The 12,941-nt window shown below is 38.0% G+C and overlaps 1 protein-coding gene across 1 annotated transcript; it reads right to left on the bottom strand.

Annotated features, from left to right (window-relative positions):
• Positions 1–2,343: 2,343 nt before the first annotated feature.
• stx6 (syntaxin 6) lies at positions 2,344–8,602 on the bottom strand. Its single transcript, XM_087785417.1, has 8 exons — positions 8,423–8,602; positions 6,464–6,633; positions 6,253–6,347; positions 6,130–6,180; positions 5,642–5,764; positions 5,005–5,111; positions 4,738–4,832; positions 2,344–3,936 (listed from the first exon to the last, which is right to left on the bottom strand). Exons 1-8 carry the CDS (start codon positions 8,455–8,457, stop codon positions 3,860–3,862), a joined length of 753 nt encoding a protein of 250 aa, XP_087641543.1. The 5' UTR covers positions 8,458–8,602; the 3' UTR covers positions 2,344–3,859.
• Positions 8,603–12,941: the final 4,339 nt, after the last annotated feature.

The following is a 12,941-nucleotide window of genomic DNA, read 5'->3' as shown; positions in this document are numbered from 1 at the left end:
TGTAGAGATCTACACTGATCATTTTACAGTGGCCAGGAAATGGTCATCTACAAACCATTGAAGGCAGAATCACTAAAGAGGTATAAAGATTACCCCTTACTAGCTTTCAGAGTTCAAAATCAGGATTTTAAGACCTGAAACAGCTCTCTGCCCAATTCAAGTGCACACATAACCTAAAATCCTGCCAACCTTAGAGCTCTGGCTAACTAACTCAAATATGTATTCGTTCACCTATCAAAACATGATTCAAAGAATTTTGAATCATTCATTTTCGCAGATCCTTTAGGTTCCGGGTGTGTTTCTTGTCAACTCAAAGCGCCAGTTTCCTATCCAGATTACAGATTGGATTTACTGTAGGTCCGAGACTGAGTTGGCCCTTCCAGGACCAAAATATTAAATCTATTTCTGAAGGAGATTGTCATATATCTTTCCCACAATCAAGTCAAGTTGACCCAACCTCTTAGCAGAAAAACAACCACAATGGGAACGGTGTTCTTTGAATCTTGGCATGATTTGTTAATAGTGAATAGTGCAATTAATTCAAACTGTCTGATTGTTGTTTATCCTTGATATCTTACATAGTGAAATCTTGGAGGAAACACCACAACAAGAAGTATCGTCATTTTCTGTTTCCATTTGTCCTTTGAAGATCTAAGAACATTTCCTTGATTTACTTAGACATTTTAAATGCCTTGCCTATGATAGATGAGGTCTTAATGTTTTAGTCTGTAGACTGTCTTTTATTCAGGTATCTATTTGATGATCCATTCTTCATATGGATACATCGTGAGATTAAGAGAATCTCCCTAAAACGCGGTTCGTTTTCAGGTTTCATAATTCATTATGGATTTAAGGGGATGCAATACTTATTTAGCTTAATTAAATACAAAACAAAAACTACCATTTTTGACAATTTTATTTTCTGTTCTTCTTTCACATTGTCTGTCTCTCAGTGTTTAAATGAATCTACCATCAGGCGGCTAATCTATGCGTCCTTCCATCAACTGCAAGAGTAAACAACCTTTTTTTATATTAAGACTCAAGTTGACAGACTGCCCACCCAGCCACATGAAATTGATCATATCTGCACAAGTTTAATTGCTACTATAGTCTTCAATACATCCTAAAAGTCTGGTGTTTGTTCGACTGATGCAATTATTTGGTCTGCAGCTGACAAACAATAGTGAGCTTAATTTAACTCATTTTTTAAATTTCAGTGAAAACGTTGAATCAAACTGTTCCCTGTGGTTAAGTACTGTAAAGCTCAGCAATATATAACTATTGAACTAAAGCTAGTTAACAGTCAACGCTGCTATGTTTGCTTTCGTTTGGGTGTGGACTGAACAATAGGGGCTTGAAATACTCAGCAGGAAATGGTTTCTGCTAAGTCAATGAGGTACAGTCTTGTTTAGACTATCATCACCATTTAACCGCCTTATTTGGTAGAGAGGTTACTATAGAAACAAGATAACAAAAGACTGAAGCAAAACAGGAGTCCCCTTAACCTGGAAGCTAACCTGCAACCTTTTTGCTGTGAGGCTGTAACGCACACTACTACTCCACTTGTATCCTGATGTTAAGTTTTCACAGAAATATACAATTTGTTTTGTCCAGCAGAGTGCAGTGTAAAACCAAACATCTTCCACCTCAAAATGATTTTATTAAAGGTTTTTCTCTTAAACATTTGTATCTAATATCAAGTATCTTATCCATTGCAAATCGTTATGAAACATTTTATTTTAATTTAAAAAAAAACAAGCCAAAGGCCATACAGTTTATTTTGTAAATTGTTGAGAAATGAGAAATAAACTTTTGCCGTTAATATAGTAGCAATAATTAAAATTACAATTTTTATCTACACCAGTAGATGTCGCTAGCAAACAATTGTTGACAAGACCAATGTAAAAAGAAAGGATGAACCCAATGGATCTTTTGGCCATTTCTGGATTCACCCAAAATATAAATAAATGTGAATTATTGGCGGTAATTAAAAAAAAAAAGATAAAGAAAAAGTCAGAATTCTAACCGTCAATCTCAATTCCTCTTACATATAGTAGACACAATTCCAGGAATACTTATGAGTCATATAAGTCAAATATGTGTAACAATGCAACAGCCCAATGTTTATAAAGGTTCATAGTTGAGCGACAATATAGGAGTGGGGGTACGTAATATTTTTGTGGGCAGGGTTGCAGTGTACATGTGTTTATAGCAAAATGTTTGAGGGCAAATCTGTAGTATTTATTTATTTCTGGTAGAGTGTGAGTATCACAATTTGCATCATGTTTGGTGTAAACACACATTCAGTAGCCTTCTGCATAAAAAATTTCACAGGTGTAAAAATCAAATTTATAATCCGAGTCAGTTTATTGTAGATCCAAACACTTTACACATAACCCAGCTGCAGGTGTACACACTTCATTGCTGAACATTTCCTCTTCACACACATGAAAAGTTGGACCAAGTATGGTGTCAGTAATACAACGTAATAGACAGTGACTACATAGTGAAACACTGGCGCAGCATGTCAGTAATGTAGTGGTTAATAAACATGATGATCCGTCCCAAGTGTGTCTTCTACATTAGAAGCTACATATTAAGTAGTAAACACTGTTCACAGAGCAGATTTTTACATAAACGACCATCATATTCTTAAGGAAACACACCATGTCAGTCATTGTTTATCTTCAGCCATGTTGGATTATATAGCTTTTCTTTCAGTTTGTTAAGTTTTCCATCGCTGCCAGGTGTACCAAAAACTACACAGGTTGGTGCACGTTTAATTGGCTGTTAGGATAGCACTAGTGATAGCCGGGTCAACGATAAACAAGTAAAGAAGATGGAAAAAAATGCTGGCAGCTAAATACTCTGCTGATTAATACATTTGCAGATGGATACAGTAATACAACTAAACAACAAATAAGACAAAACACAGCAAAAGAGATTAATTCAGGCAAACAAACTAAATATGTAAACAGAAATAATAGTGTTTCTTGTCAGCTTCACTCAACGCCTGCAACTGAAGTCAAAAGTTAATAGTGCATTTAAGTTAAACTGGCTCATGAGTGTTTACATGATAAAAATGTGGAGTTAAAATAGATGAACAAAGACAAGCTTGACCATGAATGCAACTCATGACTGTGATGAGAAGTTTGAGGTTGTTTAAAAAAAAAAAATTCATGTTGTTTGAACTCTGGTTTAAGATATTTTTAGGGCACTTTTGGAAAAGCTTTTGGGTTTTCATTTGTTTGGAATTGTATTTGTAACTATTCATTTATATTAATTTTGAGCTAGGATTAGATTGTGTTTGAAAATAAGAATTATAGAAGAGTCTAATGAATAGCCCTAACTTATAGCTTAATTGAAATCCAAAAGTCACTCTAAGGGACTTGGTTGATTGAGCAGTTAAATTAGGTTTCATTAATGTTGAAATGATTTAGAATTTTATACAGTTTGATTTGAAATGACAAAACTATAGTTTGATGGAGTAAACTAGTAGTCTAGATTGTAAAGCCGTTTACCTAAACTCAAATCAACACAAAATACATTAAAAACAAGTTAGACCCTGTTAACACAAAGAACCATAGTTCCTTTCAATTCTGACCTCAGCAGGATGAGTCAGGCAGATAGCGTTCAGACAGTGGGGTCAGTTTAGTCGGAGGGATTCCACATAGTCACTGATAAGAGCAGATCAGCAGGGAAGTCCACAAGATGACAGTGGTAAAGATCGTCTCACTCAAACAGCTTTGGGAAGAGTTCAGAAAAGATCGGCAGAGGAGAATTCACTCGTTCAGAGTTAAAGAGAGTAAAATACGTTGAAGCCTTTTGAGTTCATCTGTGTTCACTTCAGATGCTTGGATCAGAGGATGAACAGGAGAAGCAGGACAACGAAGAGGATCAAAAGCAACACACCGATGGCGCACCACTGCCGACGATCTGCAGACAAACAGTTTAAAAATCAGCAATTTGTGCATAAAACAGTAAATAATCTATGAATAGGCTTGGTAAGATACATGTTGTTGAGCATGTGATAATATTCAACAAATATGTCATTTCTAAATGTATGTACAGTCTTACAAGGACGCCATCAAGCGGCAAAAACGCGTAATTACACAACTTGATGGCTTTGTTTGCATCAAAATAGTTGGTTTCTGTATCAGTGAAGAAATGCGTTTGTTGTGTGGATGCGGATTGATCAAATTTTTGCTGTGAACTTATAACCTCATTCCATTTGAGTTCTGGGTGAAGCAATTTCAGCGATAAAAGACGAAAGGCAATAAAAACGAAAAGACCAACAGCTCAAGAAGATGTTATTATAACCACAACAAAAACATCAGTATCAAGCATCTCTAAGAAATGAGTAAGTTGTTAATGCTTCAAGGTGAGATCGTAGATTACATATGATATAGATACAAGATATGGTTTAAATACATTTCTAAGTATGAAATCACTCTCCTTATTCACTCTATTTTGATTCTTTCCCAAAAAAAATATTTGAAAACTTCACTTTTATAAGCCATGCTTGTTAACATCTTTGAATCTGTTCATGATGACACAAAACACCATGTTTGAACAACTTACGGCGACCAACCATGAACCATCTTGAAAACTGTGTCACAGACACTTTGTACAGTGAAGACATTTTCTATATTGCAAACTGTTGAAAAGCAACATATCTATGATTTGGAAGAATAAAAACAACAAATGTTGATGTTAGAATCACATCATAGAACATACCACTTGTCATGTGGGAGACTTTGGCCAGCTTCTTCATGACATTATCTAGTCTGGACTGGGTGTTGTCCATCTCATGTCCAAAGTCATCCAGCATCCTATAAAGAAAACGAGCAACATTTCCATTCATTTCCGTTTGTAGCTGATTCATGAAAGTTCAGAAAGAATGTTTCATATTTGCACCAGTTTCAGTTTCAGTTTCTTTAAAATGACCAGTTGACGTGTGTTATAGAAACCCAACTTAGATGTGACAGATATTAAGAGTCTTACACAGATTGTTCGTCCAGCTCCATGCCGATCCTCTCTGACATGTTTTTCAGAACACCAATCGTCCCCGACACAAGCTCCAGCTGCTCGTCCTGCTTATCTGCAATCAGCTATGGGAATAGAAGAAAATAATGAGAAACTTCCCTCTTTCTGTTACCTCAAGAAACCCCATTTCCCCTTAACTACGTTGACATGAATTTGAATGTTTATAGATGTAAAATGCCTGGAAACTAAACAAATCACACTTTTTCTCATCATGCTACATTAACTTTGAATATGAGGAAGCAAATGTATTTGTTATATTAACCTGGTTATGCTTTTCATCCTCCTTGTCTTAAAGGTATTTTACTTTTCCTCAAAAATTGTTGCACCCGTTATCCCAGACTTATTTTGGAAACACAGCTCATAACCACACATTACTAACCTATAGAGTTTCATTGTTACCTCTACCTGCCTGATAGAACAGTTGTCTCAAAGTAATATTTCACTCTCATAATTAATCTCTCTCCTTCCTTCCATTCATTCACACGTGCATATTTGGATTGTAGTAACGATGTTGAATTATAACATTGAAAAAATAATGTTTCAAAGTCATGGACTGAATATGTAATAAGTCAACTTTGAGCAGGTTGACTCGTACCTGTTGCTGAACCTGCTGCTCCTCGATGAAATTAGAGTTGGCGTTCTGCAGCTGGCGGTCCAGTCTGGTGTACTTGTCAGGTCCAGGTTGCCAAATTGGACCCTGAGCCCCACGATCGCCGACCTAATGGTAAGAACATGAAGTTAATTTTTGCCTTGTAGTTTCTAGTGTTACAGAGTCAAAGTGTCTCATACAGACATATTGACGGATAGATATACAAATATAATGTACTTTTATTACTTATAAATAAAAAGATTGGTACAGAATCAGAAATATGAATATTGGAAACCAAGTCTAAGGATGTGAAAGAGAAAATCTCTACCAAACCCATTTTCAACTAAATGAAAGAAGAAAAAAGTATGAGACGTTAGAACAATACAAATTACTCTGTTATAATCACCTCATTTAACTGCATCCTTCTTGTTGACTTCGCAATGTTAATGCAGTGTTGTGTGAATGTTTCTGTGAGTGTGCGCATGCGCTTTTACCTGCTTGTTTACCGTTACCACTGCTGGACTGGACATCTGCTCTTTCATTGTCTGGAGAATAAAATACATTTTACTGGTGATCACTGGAATTCAAGTGTCAAGCTTAGTATGACAGATACACACCTTCACTGTGTTCCTCGTGCTAGTGATGAAGGCTTTTCTCTTGGAAATCTCTGCTGCATCCAAGTTAAACTTCTTTGGGTTGGACTCCACAATGCGTTCAGTGACAGTTAAGAACAACAACATTCAAACACATTTATGTGTCCCTGCTTGTGGATCAGAACTGAGGGAGCTTTTTGGATTTAGTAAATAATGTAGATCTTTGAAAGGATATTAATGGTCTCATCCAAATCCTCCAGGTCCCACTCTATGGAGCGTAAACTGTTCCTTAACTCATTGGTTGTCCAATCCATTTCCTCCTTGGATGCTCCGCCCCCGACCTGCAGCAGCTCGCTCCATCTCTGATGGAGACTTTGTGCTGCATTTACTGCCTTCTGCACCTCCCTGTTAAAACATAGTCAGCATCCAAATACATGAACATTTAAGTGACAAATACAATAATCCGGTTAATTTAGAAATCTAGAAACACCTGAAAGAGAGAAAAGCCCTCAGAGGTTCTGGTTTTGGATCAGTTTCACAACATCGGTGTGGCTCACAGACTTCATACATTTGTTTATAATTGGGAAGTTTAATAGTTGTGATAGCTATTCTATGATTATTAGTGCAAATCAATTCAAAAACAAACAATATCATTTAGATTATAATAATAATAGTAATCATACATTTTAAACAAGGAAATTCCTATATCACCTCCCAGACTCACTGAAGCCCCAAGGTGTAACTCAAATCAGGGTTTAAAAAAAACAAGATTCATTTCAACATGATACTACAGTAAAAACCCCACCAAACATTTATTTGGAATCAAATAAGCATTAAGAAAAAAATATCTGAAAGAGATGCTGTAGATTTTTGGGAGGATTTTTTATTTATTTTCCATTTCTAAATGTTTTTGGAGTTATGCTCATCATGTTGGCACGCGATCATGTCATGTCATGTCATGTCATGTCACCATTATCTGCTTCATCAATGACAAGAATGAACCTGCATGCCTGTGTGACTGACTGTAGACCTCTGCAGTCACAACATCCTGAATAAGATTACAGTTTACCAAAGTATGAATCACTTAAAATCGTGAAATACACTTTTACGACAAAGTCATTTAGGTTTTTGTTTTGATGATAATATTGATGTACTGCTGTTAACAAGCCCCTAGATTTCACTACTCAGTAAGAATTAAAAGATGGTGGCAACCAACTTGTTTGCATTCCAATTTACTCAGATGCTGATGGTTTGAAAAGAAAAATGCTCCAAACATACACAGTTAAACTTGCCAAATTTTAAATAATAAAAAAGGAAACAATAAAAACATTATGTTATGGTCATTTCAATGTGTTATCAGGTCCATTTGAATTATTTACTGTGCACTAGCAGTAGAAGCAAACAGGAAATCATGCATGAGCATAATTGAGAACATTGACAAATTTAGGTGCTGGGAAAATGCCAGAATAACTAAAGAAACCCCTATTTTAGAGCAAGCTGCACACAATAAGATGTGTAACTGTCTTAAACTAGCAATAATGGTTAAGTAGCCTATCTATTAAACGTTTATTTTGCACTTGAATATTCATGCTTCAGCCTTAATTACATGGGGAAACAAATCATAATTTTCTTTTCTTCTTTTTTTTTTACTCATTTTCACTGAACAATTTAGGACGCAACATTGATATAGTTATGACATCATGAGGTAAAGTAAACATAGATGCAAAGCATCTTCTATGTTTATGTCTAGGTCCAGTTACTGAACTTCAATAATATGAAGATCTGAAAATAAATGGTAGGTGCTACTATAACATTAAGATTATGTCGGTGAGGGCAAATAAATGTTTTTCACGTATTGTTTAACACGATAATTTTGGATTAACCGATAAACTGCATATGTCCTGATCTTTAAGTAAAGTAATCTTCGGGGGTGTCGATTATCTAGTAGTTTTCCTTTAAATGCGAGCCTTTCCACAATTTTACAGTACTATGTGCAAATAGAACCTACTCTGTTGCTGTAAACAGTTCAAACATACAACTCGTTCAGCTGGTTACAAGTCAAATTGTTAGTCACGTTAAACAGTGTCACACGGTGCCGTACGAGGAGCTTCTCGTTGCTACACGATACAGCAGTCAGCCATAATCGCCCGCATGCTAACGCTGCTAGCATTAGCCCTCCGTGAACCGTTCTTACCCCTTGACGACGAAAAACGGGTCTTCCATAGACATGTTGGCGGTTTAGTTTTAGTCGCACAAGAACTCCATTGCTCAGTCGTAAGACTCTGGTTTATTTGGAGGAGTTCCTCCGGTGAAGCGGGGACCCTGATGAACCAGACTGTTACGCTGCTTTGTTTACATGCAGCAGGGGCTTCCGCACCGGAAACGACCCAGTGACGTCACGACCATGTGGATGTGGGTCACACCAAAGAAGATAAACATTTCAAGCGTTTTTGACCGATGATACTTGTATTGTCCACTTTATAACATTGCATTAATTACTTACGTTTCTAAATATTTTTTTGCGTGGCCATCCGATTAAGTTTAATTATAATAAAAGCGAATATTATAAAACAGAGGTAATGTCATATCATTCGATTATTTATTATCTAAAAATGTATACATTCAGTGTCGATCGGACAGAACAGCACACTTTGGACGTTTGCTAAAGATATCTAACAATAAATACGTCAAATTTATACAGCAGTGTGCAAAAGTTTTTGTGCTTCTCACACATCGTAACTCCCATCCTTTCATTTTCAGCGTCAATGATTTTTTTTCTGTGTCAAATGATGATAATAATATATTTGCCGTTATTTTCTTTGCCTATCCGGCGTTATGAGGACGATGATGATTGACACAGACAACTGAAACTGAAAAAAGCATTTTCCTCTTCTATTATTTGACTCTGCTTTTACCCCTGGATGTTTTTTTGCTGACCAGTTGGGATCCTTCCTCTTAATCCATAGCTATCTGCTGCTTCGTTCAGCAGCCTCCTCCAACAGTTTCTTGACGGTTCATTGGAAGGCCTGTTCTAGCGTTCCTATTCCTCTGGGAGCTTGATCACAAGATGAGGTCAGGCCTGAGATAGTTGTAATGATCTCAGTCAGAAAGAGGAGTTTCTGGTTTTCCGTCCCGGGCAGAGTCTTATTGGGATGGCTCCATTCTTGCAGATGGTTTTTCTGGGAGTTGTCCTGCTCTCACATAAGGGATGGTGTTTTTTGGGTAGGGAGGGCATTGTTGGTAGTTCCTTTCTTTCAGGATAATTGCCAGTTGTCTTAGGACTTGGTTGTGTCTCCAAGTGTAGCGGCCCTGGGACAAACTGGTTTTGCAGCCGGTGAGAAGGTGGCTCAGTGTTGCAGGGGTTTTACAGAGTGCGCAAGATACCTCTGGTGAAGCTGATTTGGCTTTCTTCCATTTCCCAAAGATCCTTACTTGTCAGCTTGCTATGCTTCAGATTTTCCCAGTTAGTCCACTGGCCCTGTTTGGACTGTGCGACTGCGTATCTGTCTGCTTCCTCTCGTTGCTGAACCTGATCAACCACCAGTATTTCCTCTGGGTTTATGTTGCATTGTGCCATGGGGGTACTTGTCCCAAGTCCAAACCCGCCTCTTCCATGCTGCACCTGTCCAACAATGGTCTCCATGCCTAAGAGTAGATTCTGCTTGCTGTACAGCTTCAGATGGGATCCATTTCATTACAAATGCCAGTCTGGGTGCAGCCGCTCGGATCATCTCATCTTTAGACTCCGTCAGGGTAAGGTTCAGCCTCACCTTGTTGCATTTAAACTCCTCCATACAAGCAGATGTTGTTGAGGCAAGGTGGGAGGCCAACCACTTCTTGATATATGAACTGACTGTTCTCTCCAGCTCCTAGACTTTGGTCAAGGGGATCTCGTACACTGTTAGTGGTCACATCAGGCAGGGGAGCAGTCCAAACTGCAGGCACCACAGTTTCAACTTGCCAGGAAGCAAGGTCTTGTCTATGGTGCCTCTGATGGTTACTTCCCTCAGATGGTCACTCTGGTCTGAGTCTTTGAGATGTGCGTTGTACACTCGCGCTAAGCTCTTCACTGGCAGTTCTGACACCAATGGAATGGCTGTGTCCTCGATATAGAACCTCTGGTCCGTGAGTTTCCCCTTGACGATGGATATGCTCCTGGATTTGCTGGTTTTAAAATTCATCCGTGCCTTTGTAAAATTGGCATAAAGCGTTCCTGTCATCCGTTTGGGCACGAATAGGAGGTAGACGCTGTCCACACTTCAGACGTTCTCCGCCCACAACCCATTTGGCAGCTTGATGTCACTTCCATTGCCATGGTGAAGGCTAGTGGGGAGATGGTCCATCCTGCTGTTTTGACACAGAATTGCAGTTCTTGAAAGTAGTTTTTTACTAGGTTTGTGATGGTATGCGGGATGTGGAATAAGTTGAAGGCTGTCCAGATGCGAGAATGAGAGACGGAACCAAAAGTTAGGTAGCTAGGTCTAGGAATAGGAAGTCCAGGTCTCTTAAAACCCTTTTGGCTGATTGGATTTGGTGCCATATCATGCTTATTGCTCCAAGCATCCTGAAAACCATGTATTCCTGCTTTCTGCACACACATGTCAATCAAGTTGTTTTGCTTCAGGTACATTGTCGTTCTTTAAGCATCAATGCTCAAGAAGATCTTCCCCTCAACGTTCAACGTTGTCGATCTGGAATTGATCAATTTTTGAGGCATCCTTCTCCTTGTGATTACGACTACACCAGTTCTTTGCCATGCTTTTGGGATGGTTTGCTTCATCCATATGACTGTCATTTGCCTCCAAGGAAAGCGGAAGATGCTTGGGGAGTTTTTATACAGCCAATATGGATCTCCAACTGGTCCTGGAGCTGAAGCGTCCTCAGTCTTGCCCCCCTTTGGAGGACTGTCATCCAGCTGGTGTTCTGGTTGAGGCATTGGGTGTATATCTGGTGGGATTTCCCTCTATTCAAATCGTTGGCTGTCTGTGTAAGTGGTTTTCAGGCGGTCATCCAACTCCCTCTAGTGAGGCTCTCTTCCATTGTTTCCTCAAGTCCCTTCTCTCTTTGATGAGGTGCTCGATTTCTTTCTGCCTTCTGGAATTAAGATGCGTTGTTGGTGGTCTGTCCTTTCCTGTCTCTTTTTTTCCCAAATCTTTCTGCTCCATAGGAGTACATCAGATCTCAAATTTTCTCCAGTTTCTTTTCCACTGTTCATTCCAACTAGGATCTTGAACATGTCTGCCTCGATTATTGCCCACTCTTTCTTGCTGCTGGACTTATGCAACTTCAGGTCTGTGGCCTTGCATGTGCTTCTACAAAGCAGGTTGTAAGTGGCTTGGTTCCAAGTTTTCTGACGTTGTGCTTGAGTTACTTTCCACCTCTGGGGTATTTATTGATGCTCAGTGGACTATGGGTTGAATTCTGCTGCTATGCTTCACTCGACTTACTTGACTCTCAGATGATAGTGATCAATGCGAGGCCCCAGCTTCAACATAGGAGAGTCTAAGGGTAATGATTTTAATTTAAATTTCAGTTCATTTAAAAGGACAATGTGCAGTTACATTAAAAAGATGGCTGCACCAGAGTTAGCACAATGCTACTTTCCTGTAGTCTTCCTTCATGAATCCTACAGACTTTCATGAATCCTAAAGACTTTCATGAATCCTACAGACTTTCATGAATCCTAGATACTTTAATGAATCATATGGACTATAATGAATCATATGGACTATAATGAATCCTACAGACTTTCATGAATCCTACAGACTTTCATGAATCCTACATACTTTAATGAATCATATGGACTATAATGAATCATATGGACTATAATGAATCCTACAGACTTTCATGAATCCTATAGACTCTCATGAATCATACAGACTTTAATGAATCCTACAGACTTTAATTAATCCTAGCAACTTCATGATCCCTACAGCGTTTATGAATCCTACAGACGTTCATGAATCCTACAGACTTTATGAATCCTAAAGACTTTCATGAATCCTACAGACTTTATGAATCCTAGAGACTTTCATGAATACTACAGACTTAATGAATCCTACAAACTTTTCTGCCAATTAACGCCACAAACAAAAGGAGGCAGTTAATTTCTGCAGACAAGACTGTGTCGATTGAACGTCTGGTTCAAAAACAAAATTCTTTACAACCTTACTCTGAGCCCTGAATGACTTTGGGACACTGAGCTAAATGCTGATCTCAGCATTTTCTTAGAGGACAAAAAAGATTAACAGAGATTAAATACGAATGTGATATTTGCTGAGGATGAAGAAAAGGTTTATAAAAAGTTCAAAATGTTTAACTTAGTGTTGATAATGCAACACTTGAACTGAACAGGATGAACTGATCCAATTTTTCTGGTCCAGATACATATACCAGAGCTTTGAATATCGACTGATCCAGATCTGATACTAGTATTAAAATATCAACTTTCTTGAGCAACTGTGAGAGAACCCTACAAAGTTATTGATGAAAAAGAAGAAAACTGTTAAACAATCCAACATAAACAAAGCGACGAACATAAACAACTGCAGGTGTCAACATATGTCAGTGAAAAACAACATTTCAGAACTAGATACAATAAACACTTTTATAGACTAAAAAAAGGAAAGTTACGTTATGAAAATGTCATATGAAGATTATTTTTGGACATAAATCATCTCAGGTATCTTTATCATCGTGAGGACGTTTTTAAA

Source organism: Callionymus lyra, chromosome 2 (genome assembly GCF_982586985.1).
Source record: "Callionymus lyra chromosome 2, fCalLyr1.hap1.1, whole genome shotgun sequence".
NCBI classification, from domain to species: Eukaryota; Metazoa; Chordata; class Actinopteri; order Syngnathiformes; family Callionymidae; genus Callionymus; species Callionymus lyra.
The sequence above is the reverse complement of the archived record's forward strand: the minus strand, read 5'-3'. Positions and strand labels throughout refer to the sequence as shown.